The following is a 17,060-nucleotide window of genomic DNA, read 5'->3' as shown; positions in this document are numbered from 1 at the left end:
ACGTACTCAGTGTCAGCTGAACTGTGCACTTAAATATGATTCAGGCAGTCAGTTCTGTGGTGTGTTGTGCCACAATGGAAAAGGAGGTTTTGAAATTAGCTGGCTCGGTTCCTCAGTCAGGGTCCAGTCGGGAAAGCTGACACCACCCCCGCCTTTCAGATATGAGGGGCTGTGGTAGGAGGTTCAGCCATGGGGTGGTGACCAGCATTGCTGCGGCCAGCAGAGGTTGGCAAGGGCAGGAGAAGGTGCGGCCCAGGGCTGCAGGCCCTCGGGGGAGGATGTTACCTACTCCAGAACTGGGCTACACTGAGGCAGTCAAAGCCCCTGGGAGGAGGTGTGCCCCAGTGGATGGCCGGGGGCTGGGGAGGAGGAGAGGCAGAAAGCCCAGAGCCCACCTCTTGCACCGTTTGCTCTCCGCAGCCTACCACAGACTTAGGCTAAGACAGTGTGTGGGGAGTCCAGACACGTCACCTCCTGTGACCCGTGTAGAGCAGGGGTGCGGCAGACGTGAGGAAAGCGTGTGAGCAGGAGCCAGCAAAGCTTGAGCACATACCCCACGTGAAGTGTCTTTCCCCATCACTGAAAAAACTCTTCAAATTTCCATAAAAAAAAAAGTTTAAAATCTCCCTACACTGATTTTCCAACATGACAATGCTCAGTGATGCTGGTTAATCTCAGTTACATTAATTCACCTTTTACAGGTTGGACACATTCAAGTAGAGTCCATAGATATATTTGATCAGAGGGTTGACTCTGGGTGTCATTCACGGCTTCAGAGACTGTCTCTTGGTGATCAGCTTAAGTCATCCTGAGCTGAATGGCAGTCTGTTTCATCTTGTTTTGATTTCTGTTTGTAATTGTGAGCTCACATGGACCACAACTCCTACGATTCCTTCAAACTATTCCTCAAAATTCCTACTATTCTTTCAGAACTTGATCCCTTCTCCTTTCACTCACCCAAGTCTAGGTCAGTGTGCATTTTCTTTGCAGCCTCAGCCTCCAAATTTACTTGGTATCTAATGCTTATAGTAACTGTGATTTGCTGATTTGTCTATTTTTTCTGCATAAGCCTCTAAACTGTTTGAGAGCAAAGACAGTATACTATATATGTATATGAAAGTGAAAGTCACTCAGTCGTGTCTGACTCTTTGTTGACCCCATGGACTATACAGTCCATGGGATTCTCCAGGCCAGAATACTGGAGTGGGCAGCCTTTCCCTTCTCCAGGGGATCTTCCCAACCCTTCAGTCCCTGGGTTGGGAAGATCCCCTGGAGAAGGAAATGGCAACCCACTCTGTGTGTGTACACTATTGAATCTCTACCACTAACTGACAATAACCAAGGCGAGGCCAATTCCATGTTGTTGTTGTTGAATCTAATCTGACTGTTTGTGACCCCGTGGACCACCAGAGTCCTCTGTCTGTGGACTTCCCAGGCAAGAAGATTGGAGTGGATTGCCATTTTCTTAGTGAAAAGCTGTTTGATGAGTAGGAGAAATAGGACCAAGCACCTGCCTGTCAGGAGCCAGAAACACAGGAGGCAGAGCTTCAGGTGAGCTGGTCAGTGCTGGTGATGAGGAAGAGCAGAGCTGCTCGTGCAAATCATGAAGAACAGCTAAGAGGTGGCTTTAACAAAGTGCTTTGTGAATTTTTATTTTGAAAAACTCCAGTAGACAATCAGAACTCTGGAACTGGCTCCAGCAGAGATGTCGGGGCTTGGAGATAAAAGCTTAATTTAATAGGTGGGCTTTGTACAGGAATCCTGATGCAGCAGCTTGATTTTTCCCACTGACAGCTGCCACTGGGTCTTCACCTGTCTTAATAGTCTCTTCTCACACCTTGGTTCTCACTTCCTCATTGACAGGTGGTGTCTATGCAGCGTCCCCTTGAAGCTCGGTGGGGCTTTGTGTTTGCCTGATCAGCAGAACACAGCAGGAATGACACTGTGACCCACTCATAAAGATGGCCTGTGCCCCCCTCCTTCCAGGAGGCACTTTGCTCTTGGAACCCGGCCTCCATGCTGTGAGGAAGCCCAAGCAGCTCCCAGTGAGGTCCCAGTCGTGGCCGCTGCCCCAGCGAGCCCAGCCAAGCCACGTGACTCACGGTCCATGGAGTGTCACTGCTGCCCACTCTGTGTGACACAAACGACTGTTCTTCTACGGAGCGCGGAGCTCACTGATCATGGATGTGCATAGGTGTGCGGGAGGACCGTGACACGGGTCAGGCAGGCCTGGGTTCCAGCTCTTATTCTGCCCCACCTTGCTGGTGCTTTAGTCCTGCTACCACACTGTCGGAAGCCGAGTTCCCCTGTGCACAACATGAGGCTCATAACAGCTCTGCAGAGAGATGTCACGATCATTCAAAGAGATGCTGCCTATTGATGCCTGATGCTCTGCTGGGTCTGTCTGGTGATGCCGTTCACTGAGAGGATGTTTTGTGAGCTCTCTGAAGAAAGGTCACATGCAGAACAGGTCTCTTGATGATGGGAAGGAAAAGAAGAGTGAAAAGGACAGTTGTGATGGGACAGTCAGAGGACAAGGAGGGAATGAAGACCGAGGAGCTTCCTGGGACGTTTGGTGTGAAATACAGGGCAGCTCAGATCGGAAGCCAGAAAGGCATTGACTTAGGCGGGGGCTGGAGCGGGGCAGTGACCCGTGACATGTAACACAACTGTGCCCGCAGAGCAGAGGGCTGGCAGCCTGCATCCTGAAAGAGAAGCCGGAAGAAGCAGTTTGTGTTCACTTAAGGCCTTGATTTCTAAGCTATAGGATGTTCTTAAGAGACGTGTACACTGCCGTAAAGGTGTACATCACCCAGTGAGATTTCAATTTCCTCACTGTGAGTGGTCCTTCTCTTTTCTCTGGAGATACATTAAGCTGAATGTTGCTGGTCATCACCCACACAACACTGGTTCTCCCTGTGAACGCGCTCATTCTGTTTACTGCTGTCTCTGTGGATGGTTTCCTGTGTTTCACATTTACATTTAAATTCCTGATTCCCCAAATGTCTTACCTGATTATTACTGTAGTTTCACATGTTACTTTTACTCTGGTTCAGAGACCAACTGCCATGTCTAGAAATAAGGGAAGAGATTTGCTATTTTAAAAGCTTTTTATTTTATGTTGGAGTAGAGTTGATTTACACTGTTGTGTTAGTTTCAGATGTACAGCAAAGTGACTTAGTTATCCGAGACTGGCTACTCAATAGATGAAAATGGTCGTGTATCATTACAAACTACAGAGGGTTTCCCCATCCCTGGGCTAGTGGATCCACTCAGTGTGCAATTAACTGGTCAGAAAACATCTACTGCTGTTATCTCAGAGTCTTTTGGCTGAAAGGGATTTCTAGTTTCTCAATTCATAAAAAATGGAGATGGAGACTCAGACAAGGTCCCTGTGCAAAGTTAGTTACTTACCCGCTTGCAGTGGTTCAGTGACATTGACACAAACATGATCATGGGAAGTCCACGGTGAAGGCACAGTTTACAGCTGTCTCTTCTTGCCTTACTTTTCTGAAGACTAAATTTTCCAAGATGAGATGCAAAGTCGTTTTTAAGCCTTCACATACAAGGTTTTTAATATTCGTTGTCAAACATTTATTTAGTCCTCACCATGCGCAGGGCACTGCATTAGGTGCATCTTCTAAAATAAGCCATGTGAGGGAATGAAAGATAATTTCTGATTTAAAAAGCCAAATTATGAAAATGTAATATTTATTAGGCACTTGTAAGATAAAAGGCACTTGCTAGAGCATCACCTCTGTCAGCTTTACACCTCCGTGAAATTTCTGGTTTGCTCAAGTTGATATGGGTCTGATGCTAATGGGGACGAGGGCTGGAGTGTAATTCCTGAGAGCTTGGTGTGACGAATGTTAATTCTGACCAATCATGTCTAACACTCGGTAAATGAGTTCTACAGTTGAGGGGAGTGGGGCTGGCAGAGCTAATGGTGGTCTGGGGACCCCCAGGACCAGTGAGGGATGTAAGAGGCGGGAAGAGGAGCTGTGCAGAGTGGGCTCCCAGAGCTTTCCCACCTGGGCACCAGGCAGTGAGGGGGCCTGGGACACAGGATCTGGAGCCGAGAGTGAGGCAGAGTTCATTTGGAGGAATCAACACTTCTCTTCTTCTGAGGGTTCCTTCCAGGCATAGGAGTTTATAATGCACTCCTGCGCCCTCAACTCTCCTCCTCTCTCTGCTCCAGGAAAGGTGTCTGATTGGGAGGATGTGTCCTGTCTGGTCCAGATATCCAGAAATACTATCAGTTCAGTTCAGTCACTCAGTCGTGTCTTGACTCTTTGCGACCCCATGGACTGCAGCACACCAGGCCTCCCTGTCCATCACCAACTCCCAGAGCTTGCTCAAACTCATGTCCATTGAGTCGGTGATGCCATCCAACCATCTCATCCTCTGGCGTCTCCTCCTCCTCCTGCCTTCAATCTTGCCCAGCATCAGGGTCTTTTCCAATGAGTCAGTTCTTCACATCAGGTGGCCAAAGTATTGGAGCTTCAGCTTCTGCATCAGTACTTCCAATGAATATTCAGGACTGATTTCCTTTAGGATGGACTGGTTGGATCTCCTTGCAGTCCAAGGGACTCTCAAGAGTCATCTCCAACACCACAGTTCAAAAGCATCAATACGATCACCTGCCTACAAACATCAGCTCCCTCCTCTCACCCAGACTTCATCAGTAGTAAAGGGGTATTCTGGCACTGGTCAAGTTTAGAACCAACTCATCAAAGCTGTCATTCTGTACAAGGGACAGGAGGACACACAGACCCTCTTAGCAGAATTGCCTCCATATTGCTGGGCCTTTGCTGTTAGTTACACTCTTTTTTTTTTTTCTTTTTGTCTGTATGGGTCTTTGTTGCAGCATGCAGGCTTTCTCTAGCTGTGGTGCATGGGCTAAGTTGTGGTGCATGGCCTCAGTAGTTACAGCACCTGGGTTTCTCAAGTTGCAGTGTGGAGGCTTAGTTGCTCTGAAGCATGTGGAATCTTAGTTCCCCAGTCAGGGATCAAACCTGCATCCCTTGCATCTGAAGGTGGATTATTAACCACTGCACCAACAGGGAAGCCCCTGGGCCTCTGCTCTTAATACTGCAATCTCCTGCAATAGTTTCAGGTGAATATTTTCAGGTCAAAGCCCCAAATCCCTGGGATTCCTTATGTTCATAAACTAAACCTGTAAATTTAGCCAAGAAAAATGCGTGTGTTTGGGCAAGTGAAGGATATAGAATCCTCCAAACATTGCCTAAAACCACCACTGGGGCTTGTGACTTAATTTTAATTCATTATGTTGTTAGGCAGGGTCTCTGTGAAGCTATGTGAACACAGGGCTTTAGGCCACCAATGAGGGGAGTGAATATTTTCTTCTTCTTTCATTGTCACTCTTGCCACTCTCTTCTGAGCTGGATTGATGTGGATCATGAAGAAACTCACCCTCAGTTTGTGAAGGCAGGGAGAATCTGGGGGGTGGGGGGGTGGTGCTTAGGTGCCTGAATGAGAGTCAGGGCAAGTGCTGAATGGCCTCTGAGCCAAACTTCTGAAAGCCTGTTGTCTGGAGTCCCCTGGAGTTTTTCTATTTATTGGTTTCAGTTGCTAAGAAGTGACCATCCTCAGCACTGAGGCTGTTGCCCTTGGCTACACGTTTCTTTGTGGCCATAATCTTACATCACATGATACCAAACCGGCAGCTGGCAAGGCAGAGATCTTAATGAAATGTCTTCCTGGTGTTGGCCTCCTGGTATGAGGCAGGTTGTGTTAACTCACTTTTTCAATCAAAGGGAAGAGCTGACTTTAGTTTAACAGTGTCCTCCTCCCTGTTAGTAGGGATTTGCTGTTTGTTCTCTGAGATGTGTCAGTTAAAATCATGTCCCCTAAATTATCGCTTTCTTGATCGTTGCCCCTTCATGGGGTTCCTGGGAGTCTGTCTGAAGGTGGTGCTGTTATGGATGCGGGTGGTGGTGCTGATTTTCTCAGCCTGAGAAAGGCTCCGTGGAGCTGGTGCCTATTTCAAACCATGCGTGTTTTTGTCCCCTCACCGCCCCTCCCATCTCCCTGCCCATTGATTCCACAGATTAGATATTCACATTCAAGGTAACTGTTGAGTACATTTGTTTTCCTTTTAAAAAAAAATATTTTAATGACTTTGTACAATATTGCTTCTGTCTTATGTCTTGGTTTTTCTGCATGTGGGATCTTAGTTTCCTGACTAGGGATCAAACCTGCACTCCTTGCATTGGAAGGTGAAGTCTTAACCACTGGGCCGCCAGGGACGTTCCTGAGTGCCTTTCTAGTTTGAATTTCATTTGCCATCCTCTGGCTCCCTGACTCTGTTTTGTATCTCATCGTCTGTTTTGGGAGGAATCTTCAGGTTCTGGTATTTACTTTCAACGCAGACACCCTCTGAATGTAAGGAATTTCTATAGTGCACCAATAAAATGGTGGTGGTGGGGGGGTGATCTCTTTCTGTGTCTTATACCCTGAATCCATTTGCAACTTTTTGTCTCTTTTTCTCAAGGCAGTTCTAAACGCACCCCATGTCTGCTGCTGTTTGAAAAGGCTGTAAAATTCAAGCTACGTGATTATGAATACTATGAAAAAGGTTTTGACAACTTTTGATGGCATTTAATTCAAGTTAAACTCCTCTCATTCAAAATAATAAGCATAATGTTACTTATTATGCAGATGAGGCAGCAAGGCAGATGTTTGTCATCTCAGCGCATTCACTGGGGATTAATAAGTACACAAGCTGCGGGGGTTGGGGGGGCCCTGGGTTCAACCTGGGAATTTGAAAAAGGGCTGAGGAAGGGTGATTACTCTGGAGCTGCTCTGTCCAGTAAAGGAGAGGGGGGTGGGGGGCAGCAACCACGGGAGGCCGCTTACATTTAATGAACTCCAGTGAAAATGGACAGTTTCACAATGTGCTACCCTGGAGCCACAGTGACCAGTGGCAGCCTGTCGAGGAGCACAGACACAGCACATTTCTGTCGTTGTGGGAAGTCCTACTGGACAGCACTGCCAACCACAGGGGTGTTAGAACAGCCAGGGATGCTTGCGGATTTCTCTCATCAACGGGAACTTTACCTGAAAGCTTCTGGGAACATGTGAAGATCTGTGAAGAGCCAAGTGGAAAGGAATTGCCATCAGTTTGTAGCTGTTGGAGGGCTATCCCCATGTCCCATGGGCTGCACTAGAGCTGTGCTTCTCAAACCCGAGGTGTGTGGACACACGACTGGGGAGCTTAGAGTGCAGAGACTGACCCTGTTGGTCTGGAGTGGTGCCTGAGAGTCATATCCACCCCCTGGAGATGCTGCTGCCTTGGTCTTGGAAATGACAATTGAAGAAGCACAGATCCACAGCACTGATTCCCAGTCCTGGCTGCATGTCATAATCAGCTGGGATCCAAACACCCCTGAGACCTAGAACTCAGCCCCAGAGGTTCTATTTTAACTTGTCTGGTGTGTAATCTAGGCACTGAAGACTTTAAAAAGCTGATTAAAATTTGAGAACCATTGATGGAAGTAAGGCAAGTCTATTAGGTCTGAGGACCAGAAACACTGGCTTCATCTGGAAGTTTGTCAGAGATGCAGATTCTTAGGCTCCCATCCTGCTGAGTTCTAATCTGCCTTCCAGGGAAATTTGCCTGGTAATTTCATGTACATTACAGGTGAGAACACTGTTCCAGGTAGCCTTTAAAAGTAATCGTTTATTGATCTGTGTACATGTCTTTAAAAAAGTGTTTTTAAAGCAATAAGCTCTGTTAATTTCTAAAAAACCATGGCATATAATTTAGTTCATTTGCATGCCTAATTATTGTAGCTTTGACTGTCACGGCACAGGCACTAACAGTGGTTTCTGCTTGCATTGTAACAGAAGGCATCAATCAATAATGCCAGCAGAGTGGACACTGGACTTCCACACCTGAAGTCAAGAATTAACCAAGTTTTTAAGGGATAAGTTCCACAAGTTGGCATATAAAGGTTATTCCAGGTAAAGTATAAGTCCCCTTTCAGGTTTTTTTTTGATTTTAGGAAAGTATACACTTCAACATTACTAGAGATATTCAACATAGGTTCATTTTTATTTGATGTAATTTTTCATCATGAAACATTCAGGTCTCAGATCCTCAGTGGTGAGGGGAGAGTAGGAAGGGACTGTACTGTCTTGACCAAAACAAAAATGTGTCTCACATTGTGTTTTTCTTTCCAAGTGGTATTTTAGAGGAACAGTGCCAAAGAATTATAAAGGAGAAAGGCCGGCTCTGCTGTGTGTTAGATCAGCACTTCTCAGACTTGATTGGCAGGGACTGTGGTAGGGATCCTTGAAGAAGTTGTGTTAAAATGTAGACCCTGATGCTGTCAGCCTAGGACCGGACCTGAGACCTAGTATTTCAAACAGTACAGGTGGTGGGATGCTGCTTGTCTGTTGATGACATTTTGAGTAACAAGAGACTAGATGACTCTTCAGGACACCTTCTTGTAAATCTCATTTCAGTGATTCAAAAAATCAAGTGGTCTGGTATAAACAATAATAATGGTGATTTTGTTGAAAATGCTGATTTGCTCACTTGAATCATCCAAAAGAAAGATACCAAAAGGTCAGAATTATTCATAGCCCCATCATTAATGTAAAACTTATGGGGAAGTGAAGTCATTTAAGGCAAAAGCAAAATAGTAACATAAATACCTCAGATGACTACCAGGGCAAAATTTTCAAAATGTTGCAAGCTGTCTGCAAGCTTGAAGTAGCAATTTACATGCATAATTAGGTGCAATCAACAGTTTTGAAATGTAATATATTTTCTGAGCCCGTATTTACTTATGACAGACGCAAAAAAAAAAAAAAATCTGTGTCCCCCAAAAAACAGAAGGGCAGAGAAAGGAAAAATATTTGCCTTTAACAATGGGAGCCTGTACAAGCACTTGCCTAAATCTAGAACAAATTCAGTCGAAGTATTGTATCTTTGTTTTGATTTGCTCTTCATTGAAGTTCACAAACACATTTTGGAAGTAACAAGCATGGAAGAATAATAACCTTCCAGCCAGTTATTCCAGCTCCTGTTGGAACTGACATATAAATTTTTATTTCTACAACGTAAAAGGAAAATCTGTCAAATTTAGAACTTTGTTGCACAGAACACCACTGACTTTCTTCCTGCCTTCAGAAGGGGCTTCATTCTTTGAAGATCCCAAATATCTTTTAGAATAATTTATAGAAAAAAGATTAATTAAATGGGCAGTTTCTTCTTCCTAAATCAAGGTCCTCCGAGGATCACTCATGGTGAATTTCTATCATCTTAATATTTTCAGTAAAACAGGCACTGAGTGTTCCCTATGCCCTAAGGCTCTCTGCTAAGCACTTTACACAGATCATCTAATTTAGCATTATAAAAATACTATAAGGATTGATTGATTATAATGTACTGGAGAGGAAAGGGAGAGTAAGTGACTTCTTTAAAGGCAGAAGCTCTATATTTTCTTGGCTGGCACATTATCACATGAGGTCATAATGTCACTTAAAAAATGTATCAAATGTCAGACTAAAGCAAGCTCCTGTTATTTTAAACAAAGTCCCAGTTTAGAAGATGAGCTTGAAATTCTAATTTTTCATAATTCTGAAGAAAAAGAATAATTTCACCCCTAAACTTTTCTTTTCCCAAAAGCATGTTCACATTGCATTATCCAGATTGACTGTGTGTACTGATTAAAGGGGCAATTAACTTCTGTCATAGAGTCAGAGATGAAGCAATCACACTGAAGGATAAGGCATGATATATCCTTGTATAACTGCCACTATCTGGACAGTGTGTCTTGAAATTGTCAAAGCTGTCTTTAAGGCAAAGCAATCCCAAGACAAGCAACTCAACTTTCTAGTTTTAGAAGGCAAGCATGGTCTGTGATGCATCATATACGGGGTGGGGGGTGGTGGGGGAAAGCGAAGCTCTACTTAGAAATGCGCGGAGAGTTCATTTATCTTCTGATCCATGTGGGGGCATTGTGGAACTCAAAGCCCAGAACAATGGGCTCTATTTAATATTAAACAGCTTCTTAATAATCCTCTATCTCTCCACAGCTGCTGGAAGGGCCCTTCGGGGCGTGCAGAGTCGCCTTGGCCTTGGCAGTTCCTGTGGAGTTGTAAACTGCTCCCCAGGACCAAGGAGTGTTCAGTGTAGAAGTCATCCTTAATCAGCTGACTGTCGGTGAGCCCGGCTCTAAATATTCCCAAGAATATCCTGTCCTCTCCATCTGTCTCTCTAGATTTACAGATGCAGCTCACCGCCCGGCCCGGGGTCCCCGCCCCTCGGCGGAGCCCTGCCTGGGGAAGGGCGCCCTTCCAGCGCAGACGGGTGACTGGAAGCTGGCGCCCACGGGGGCACCTGGCGGCCAGTGCCCGGCCGCGACCCTCGCCTCTCTCTCCGCACACCCCCCGCCCCCACTATGCCCCCACCGCCCGCCCCTCCGCTGCAGACCTTTACGTGGAACTCAGGCTAGCCGCCAGACTCGCGTCCTCGCCCCGGGCGCGGGACCTCACCCCTTGCGGGTGCCGCCCGCGACCCGGTGGAGGCGAGGGTAGGTGGACTGCCGCCTGGCCTCTGCCACCGCCTGCTGGTCCTCGCCCTCCGGCCCTGAGGGCGGCTTGGGGCCACGGGAGCGCGGGGATGCTCTGTGCGCGGGAGCGGTGACCCTGGGGACACGCGCGGCCACGGGAGGGAGCGAGGGAGGGGCCCAGGCCGCTGTGGCGGCGGGGGTCACCCGGGGTTGGGATGCGGGCCCCGGCCGCCAGCCCCCCGCCGGCTCCCCTCCTTCCAGGGCTCCGCCGTCGCCCGGCACGGGTCGCCAAGCCCTGCCTGCCTCGCCCGGAGAGGGCGGGGTGAGGGGTCGGAGCCTGGTCCGCGGGCGGGGGTGGTGGGTTTCACTTACACCTGACCGGCCCCTCTCCTGTCAGTTTCACCCGCAGGTCCCGGAGACGAGATTGTTCTTCCAGTAACTTTGTTCCGAGGCGGAGGGGAGGGGAGACCCCGAGGGGCCCCCGGAGAGGCTGGAAAGCGCCGAGGATCTGGAGGCCGGGCTGGGACCGAATCCCCGGGCGGCCTCGGGCTGGGCGTGCGGCTGGGAGGCGTCGCCACCGCCGGGATGCGCTCGGCTTAGCGGGACTGCCGGGGGCGCCCGAAGGCCACCACTCCGAGGACGCGCAGCCCCCGCTGCTCGCGCTCCACGGGCCGGCGCCGCCGGTGCCCGAGCCAAGCAGCGAGCAGAGCTGCGGGGTGCGCGGGCGAAGGCTGGCGGGAGGGAGGGCGCGCAAGAGGCGGCCCCTCCTCGGCGAGCCATGCGTGCCGCGGGCAGCTAAGCCGCCGCCGGGCGCCGCTGCCAAGTCTGCGCTCCGCTTTTGTCTTGCCCTCCAGTGAATGGGAAGATGGAGATGGATGTGGAGGGAGTTTCTCCGCGCCCGGAGCCCATCCCCCGCTCCCAGGGGGCTGGAGGAGCCTGCCAGGCGCCGTCACAGCCGCCCCAGCCCCAACCCCAGCCCCCGCCGCTGCCTCCGCAGCATCCGGCTCCGGATGAACCGCCCGGCGAGAGTGCCGGCGCAGAGGACAGCGACGATCCCGAGGCGAGACCCAGCGGCGACAAGGGCGAGAGCAAGGTAGGTCCCCGCGTTGGCGCTGTGACACCTTGTGAACGAAACCAGGAAGCTCTGGTAGTAGCTGTCACTTTAACCCCGCCACTCCCCCACCCCCTCTCTCATCCAGGTGGCAGAGGGGGTTGCAGATGTGGGGAAGGCGTGCGATGCTGTGGGATCGCTGGGGGAGAGGCACTTTCTGACCTGGAAGGCGTGTGCGAAGTCCGTCCTGGTTTCTCTAGTCAAGTGTTCGTGCAGAGAAAAGTCTTCTGGTCCAGGCGATGTGATGCCAGGCAGGGCGCAGCATCCCGGGAGAGCGGGGTTGAGGACCGGTGCTCGCCCACACCGTGTAGCCAAGGCTTGTGCGAATGATCTAGGTCAGCGCGAAGCGTGTTTTCTGGAGCTGCCAAGTGCTTCCGAGACTCCTTGTAGGGAGGTGACATCAACCTAAAGATGACAACGGTGGGAGCAAAGTTTGGCTCTTCTGCAGAAGGGAGAGCTCTGCCTCACCCAGCTCCAAGCTGGAGGTCCTGCTCTGCTGCTCCCCTGGCATCCTCGTGCCTGGGAAGGGCAGGGACCAGGGGCCTGGCAGCAGGTGAGCCCTGGACACCTTTTGAGCCCTGCTGTGTCATTGTAGACCGGGGGATAGAGGCTACTGACTGTGGAGAGAGGAGCTCCTCAGGTAATTGGGTTCCAGGAAGAAGTGGCTCAAATGCTCTTGTCTGGTGCTGGTGTTTTTTCCTGTTGAGAAAATTGTGAAGGAGAGAAGGTGGCATAGAACATAATGCCTTAGGGTAACATTCTTAGAGTGTAGTTCCAACTCCGTCCCTGAGCAGAGTGTTCTTTCTCCACGCACACTTGGAGTTCAGTTTTGTGAATGCTGGTGTCGGCCAGTCATGTCTCGGCGAAGTCTATACATGTGTTTCTTAGTACATTTTGAAAGTGGCTGCAAATGTTGGGGAAAAGTTGGTTCAACAAATTAGACTTTTGGAACCAAAGAGGAGTCAGTGGAAATACTTGCTAACTGTGGTTCACTTGAGGAAGTGTTCAAGAACACAGCCCCTGTTCCTGGTGAGAAAAGAACTCAAGTCATGATATGTTCCTCCTTAGAGATTGCCTGGGCTTCGGTTGCACCTTTCCTAAGGTGTGAGTGGACTAAACAACACCCAAAATATGTTGGGATCACACTGGATGATGCCTCTCTGTCCTTGGAGACTGGCTCACCTTAACAGGATAGTATTCGCACATCTTCAGAATTTTGTTTTGCATTTGGATTACTGAGCTAAGGTTTGAGATTGTGGTTTATCTACCAAAATCAATATCGTGACTTAACATGACATTCTACCAAGGAACTGGAATTTGAACACACTCTAGACTGGGCCAGGGTGATGCGTATAGGAGTTGCATTGCTGAACTATGGGGAATTTTAATATTCTAATGTCCTCAGCTTTTCAGTTACATTTGATTTGACGAATATCTAATTCTGTCACGACTGCATAGTTACCACGTGAAATGACTGTGCTCAGTTTCATGAAATAACCATAACTGGGCAGCGTGTTATCTAATTGAACTGTAAGTCTCTTTTGCAAAATAGGTGTGGGCAATCATTAAAATATACAGCCTGTGTTGCCATTTCCACGTTGCTGGTTCATATGCCCTGAGCATGAGAAATTCCTGCCATCAGCAAAAAATCGTGCTTATTTGTTTCTCTCTGATGCACCACGCAAGCTGTGTGATGTTCTGCGGGTTGTGGGGAGTGAGGAACCCCGTGCATGATGTATGCTAGAATAGGTGGAGAGAGGACGGAAAGTGGGTTGATTACATTTCGCTAATTAGCATGTGCAGAAATTTGAGTATTCCACTGATGTGACTGACTTTCTGCATGTCTGCAATTTCTTGTGGTGGAAACAAATACTCCTTTTTTTTTTTTTTTGCCTCCAGGTGTTTGCCTTAAAAAATCATGTTGCCATCCTTCTCTTTACCCAGAAATCAGCTGAGTTAACCCTTTGCTAATATCTGCTATTCTCCTACCAGTCCTTCTAAAATCTGAGGATGGTGGCTCTGTCTAAGACTTTAATACTAACTCTTTCTGTCTTTGATGTCTACTAAGGCAAGTTATACATTGATTTTTCTTAGCAAATCCTGGTTTCATTAGTGGGAAGCATTTTTGGGTGTCTGATCAAATTATTCTGCTAAGATATAAATGGAAGACAAACTAGGATAAAGTGGAATGCGGTAGCTGCTTGGGGTGAAACTGGGGAGACAATCACAATAGGAGTTAAACACAGTAGTGTACAAATACAATGTATTGGATGGTTATTTTTGCTTCTTGTTCATGAGTGTAATAATAAATGAATTTTGAGTACTCTATTATTTATTTTAAATCTCCCCCACCCCCAAAGTGCAGGGCATTTATTTCCAGATTCTGGTTTGGGGCCATGCTTTTATTTTCTCCTGAGTTTACCCCAGTTGTCTTCTTGGAAAAGAAATCAGAGCTTCATGCCAGACCCACTTGTCTCTGAAATTGCAGGTTCAGGTCATACGTCCTCTGAAAGTCTCTGAAATAGGAAGGAAGGTTAGAAAACTGGATCAGTCAAGGGATTTTTTTGCACCAGAGTTTCATGACGTGACTGGCGCTTTCTGCGCGGAGAATAACAAGGCCTGATTCCTCTAGCAGCTGCTCTTCAGGGAGATGCTGTGGCAGCTTCATGCCGTGTATGCTCTGACTCCACGAATTGGGGAAGACCCTAAATCAACCAGGCCCCTGGGCTTGAAGTTAGGCTTCCTTGAGCCCTGGGAGAGGCAGTCTCCTCTCCTGTGATATGTCCAGAGATAAAGTGGCGACCCCTGTGGGCACCTGGTGAAGGGTTTCCTAAGTCATCACCTCAAGAACTTCTTCCTCGTGTCTGAAAGGCGTTTCCCTCACCTGGGCAAGCTCTTTTCTTCCAGTCTTGCAGATGAAGATTAAGCAGTTCCTCTCCTTGAGTCAGAGACCTCCAGATCCTTGAAAGTGTTCTCGACTCTGGATGGGATCATTCTCAAAACTTTTTGCAGAGTTTCCTTAGGCCATCACATTCCATTCCTTTGGTGGCTTTTAAAACCATTCTGAAATTCTTGGCTTGTGCTCAGTAACTCATGGATAGGTATTTCCCAAACTTTGTTTGGAAATGTTTTTTGAAAAGTTCCTTGTGTTGAGGACTAACCCCCGGTGTCTTCCTCCATCCGTGTCACCAAGTTGCTTTCACAAACGTGTGGGTTCTTCCACTGACCCCAGGTGAGTGGTATGAATGAATAAATGATCCTTTCTTGTCTGCTGTGGCTTCATGTATCCTCCCTTGTCCTTCCTCTCTCACCTCACTTCTCTTTCTCTCTTCTGCACACACACAAACCATTTACTGTGATGTTCTGTATAGAAGTGTGTATTTACGGTGCTGCGATGAGGTATCCTGACCAAACTCTTTTGTGTTCAACTCTCATTAAAGGCTTGGTCTGCAGGAAATGTTATTCTTGTAATTTGGACTGGAGAGACCCATGCTATTGCTCCCGGCGATACTTTACTGATGGACATAACCCAGGATGCTCGCCTTCCTGCATCCCATCAGTGACACTGACCTAAATCATCAGTCTCACAGAGGATGCTGTCGGGAGCCTGTGATCCAGTCCATGTTTTAGAGCCTTTTGTTTTGAAATAATTTCAGATTTATAGAAAAGTTGCAAAGATAAGACTGGGAGTTCCCTGTACCAACCTTCCCCTAATGTTCATATCCTACTTAATCATGACTTATACATTAAAATAAAGAAATTAACACAAGTATGATACTGTTAGCTAATCTCATCCAGTTTTTGTTGAATGAATGTATAACTTATCGATGTTTTTCATTCTATCCTCCCAGGACTTGAGACTTTTTTTTTTTTAACAGTTGAAAGTGTCTATGTAGGGGTATTTAAGAGCTAGATTTAGCCTCAGGTTACCTGTTTGCCCTGTTCCCGGCAGGTAGGAGCAGCTCCTCGAGTCCTAGGCTGAGTTCCCTGGGCTCTGCACCACATTACCCTGAGCCCTGTGGGAGTTACAACTTTGGCAGAGATGTGAACTTGTGGGGAGTGAAAGTCTGCTTCTCTATTTTGTCCTGAAAAGCACTCCTGCTCCTGGTAAGACAGGGTCTGTCAGTACACAGAGGACAGCAGAGTCTCAAGTGGCAAGTCGAGAAGAGGCAGTTGATAAAATCAGGACAGTTCACTCTGATGTTTAACCCCGTGGGTGTTTGCTCCTGGCAAGAGAAGTAGTGGAAGCCTTCTCCTTTCTGCCTTTTGCCCGCCAGGTGAACTCTGATTTCAAGCACAGAAGCAGAAACCTGCCCATATTAGGCAGGATACCGCTGTGATCCTTGTGGGCTTTCTGATGAAGATTGAAATCACAAAGACCACATTTGGGCTTGGCTCTGTCTTTCACTAGCTACTAACCTCAGAGAAGATCCTACTCTTTAAACATTTAAAAAAATGTTTTATTTTTATTTTGGCTGCATTGCGTCTTAGTTGTGACATGTAGAATCTAGTTCCCTTCCCAGGGGTGGGACTGTGACCTCTGGCATTGGGAACATGTAGTCTTAGCCACTGGACCACCAGGGAAGCTCTCAGTCCTACCCTTTTTATATCTGTCTCTTCATTTTTAACATAGGGTAGTAATAGCGCCCACACCAGTGGTTACTGTGTGGATTGAGTGAGATTAAACATGTAAAGTTCTGGATCCAGTGCTTCATAGCTACTGATTGCTCGACAGTTATTAGTAGTAATAATTGTGATGATGATTACTGCTGTTGGGGTCCATGGCTCTGAAGAGGAGAAGGCGTTGGGGCCAAGTCCATCTAGAGTTTTCAGTTTCCCAAAGGGTTGTGGGACTGGAAGTGATACAGACACACTGTTCTACAGTCACACCAGTTTCTGACTGTGTAGATCTTGAGGTATTCCCCAGTCTTTTCCTGGTGGGCAGGACTTTGGGAAGAAATATCCCTTATCCTGTCTTGTCAATAGACTGTTCGTCTCTCATCAGGAAAGCCAGGGAGGACCAGGAGGGCTGATCCCGGCTCCTAACCCAGGTCCCAGGGGTACACGCAAGACAATAATAGAGCAAGTGGGTTGCCCGGCTTTTACACATTACATTTGTGGTTTCTTAGAAGAAGTAGGTAGCAAATTTTAAGGCTTAAAGAAATAATTGAGATGAAAAGTTGTACCTTTTAAGATTCTTTTGATCGCAAGCAACAGAAACTGACTTTAATTTGAGCGAAAAGGTATTATTTTATGGTAAGATTGCAAGATAATCATGGGATCAAAGGAAAAGTAATAGAACTGATTTTGGGGAAATCCTGAAGCCGGGGACTCTCAGAAGCACCGAGTAATAGAGAATGATGAATGGTCTCCTGAGGGCACAGACATAAGAAGAGTAAATTCCA

General features: G+C 47.5%; 1 protein-coding gene and 1 long non-coding RNA gene across 3 annotated transcripts in view; one reads left to right on the top strand and one right to left on the bottom strand.

The window, feature by feature from the left end:
• LOC122425186 overlaps positions 1–11,528 on the top strand; it is a 28,751-nt gene extending 17,223 nt beyond the window's left edge. Inside the window, exons 2-4 of one of the 2 annotated variants that reach the window (XR_006264739.1) lie at positions 7,870–7,986; positions 10,069–10,195; positions 11,399–11,528. This is a non-coding gene — a long non-coding RNA (uncharacterized LOC122425186). Of the gene's footprint in view, positions 1–7,692; positions 7,987–10,068; positions 10,196–11,398 lie in introns of those variants that run through there. The other variant, XR_006264738.1, reaches the window with a different exon arrangement.
• Positions 1,645–11,537, bottom strand: LOC122425184 (translation initiation factor IF-2-like). The gene is made up of 2 exons (XM_043443628.1): positions 10,917–11,537; positions 1,645–3,640 (listed from the first exon to the last, which is right to left on the bottom strand). The coding sequence occupies exon 1, from the start codon at positions 11,322–11,324 to the stop codon at positions 10,944–10,946; it is 381 nt and encodes a 126-aa protein (XP_043299563.1). The 5' UTR covers positions 11,325–11,537; the 3' UTR covers positions 1,645–3,640; positions 10,917–10,943.
• Positions 11,538–17,060: the final 5,523 nt, after the last annotated feature.

Source organism: Cervus canadensis, chromosome 22 (assembly GCF_019320065.1).
Source record: "Cervus canadensis isolate Bull #8, Minnesota chromosome 22, ASM1932006v1, whole genome shotgun sequence".
Taxonomy (NCBI): domain Eukaryota; kingdom Metazoa; phylum Chordata; class Mammalia; order Artiodactyla; family Cervidae; genus Cervus; species Cervus canadensis.
Note: the sequence above shows the minus strand (reverse complement) of the source record. Positions and strands in the feature narration are given on the sequence as shown.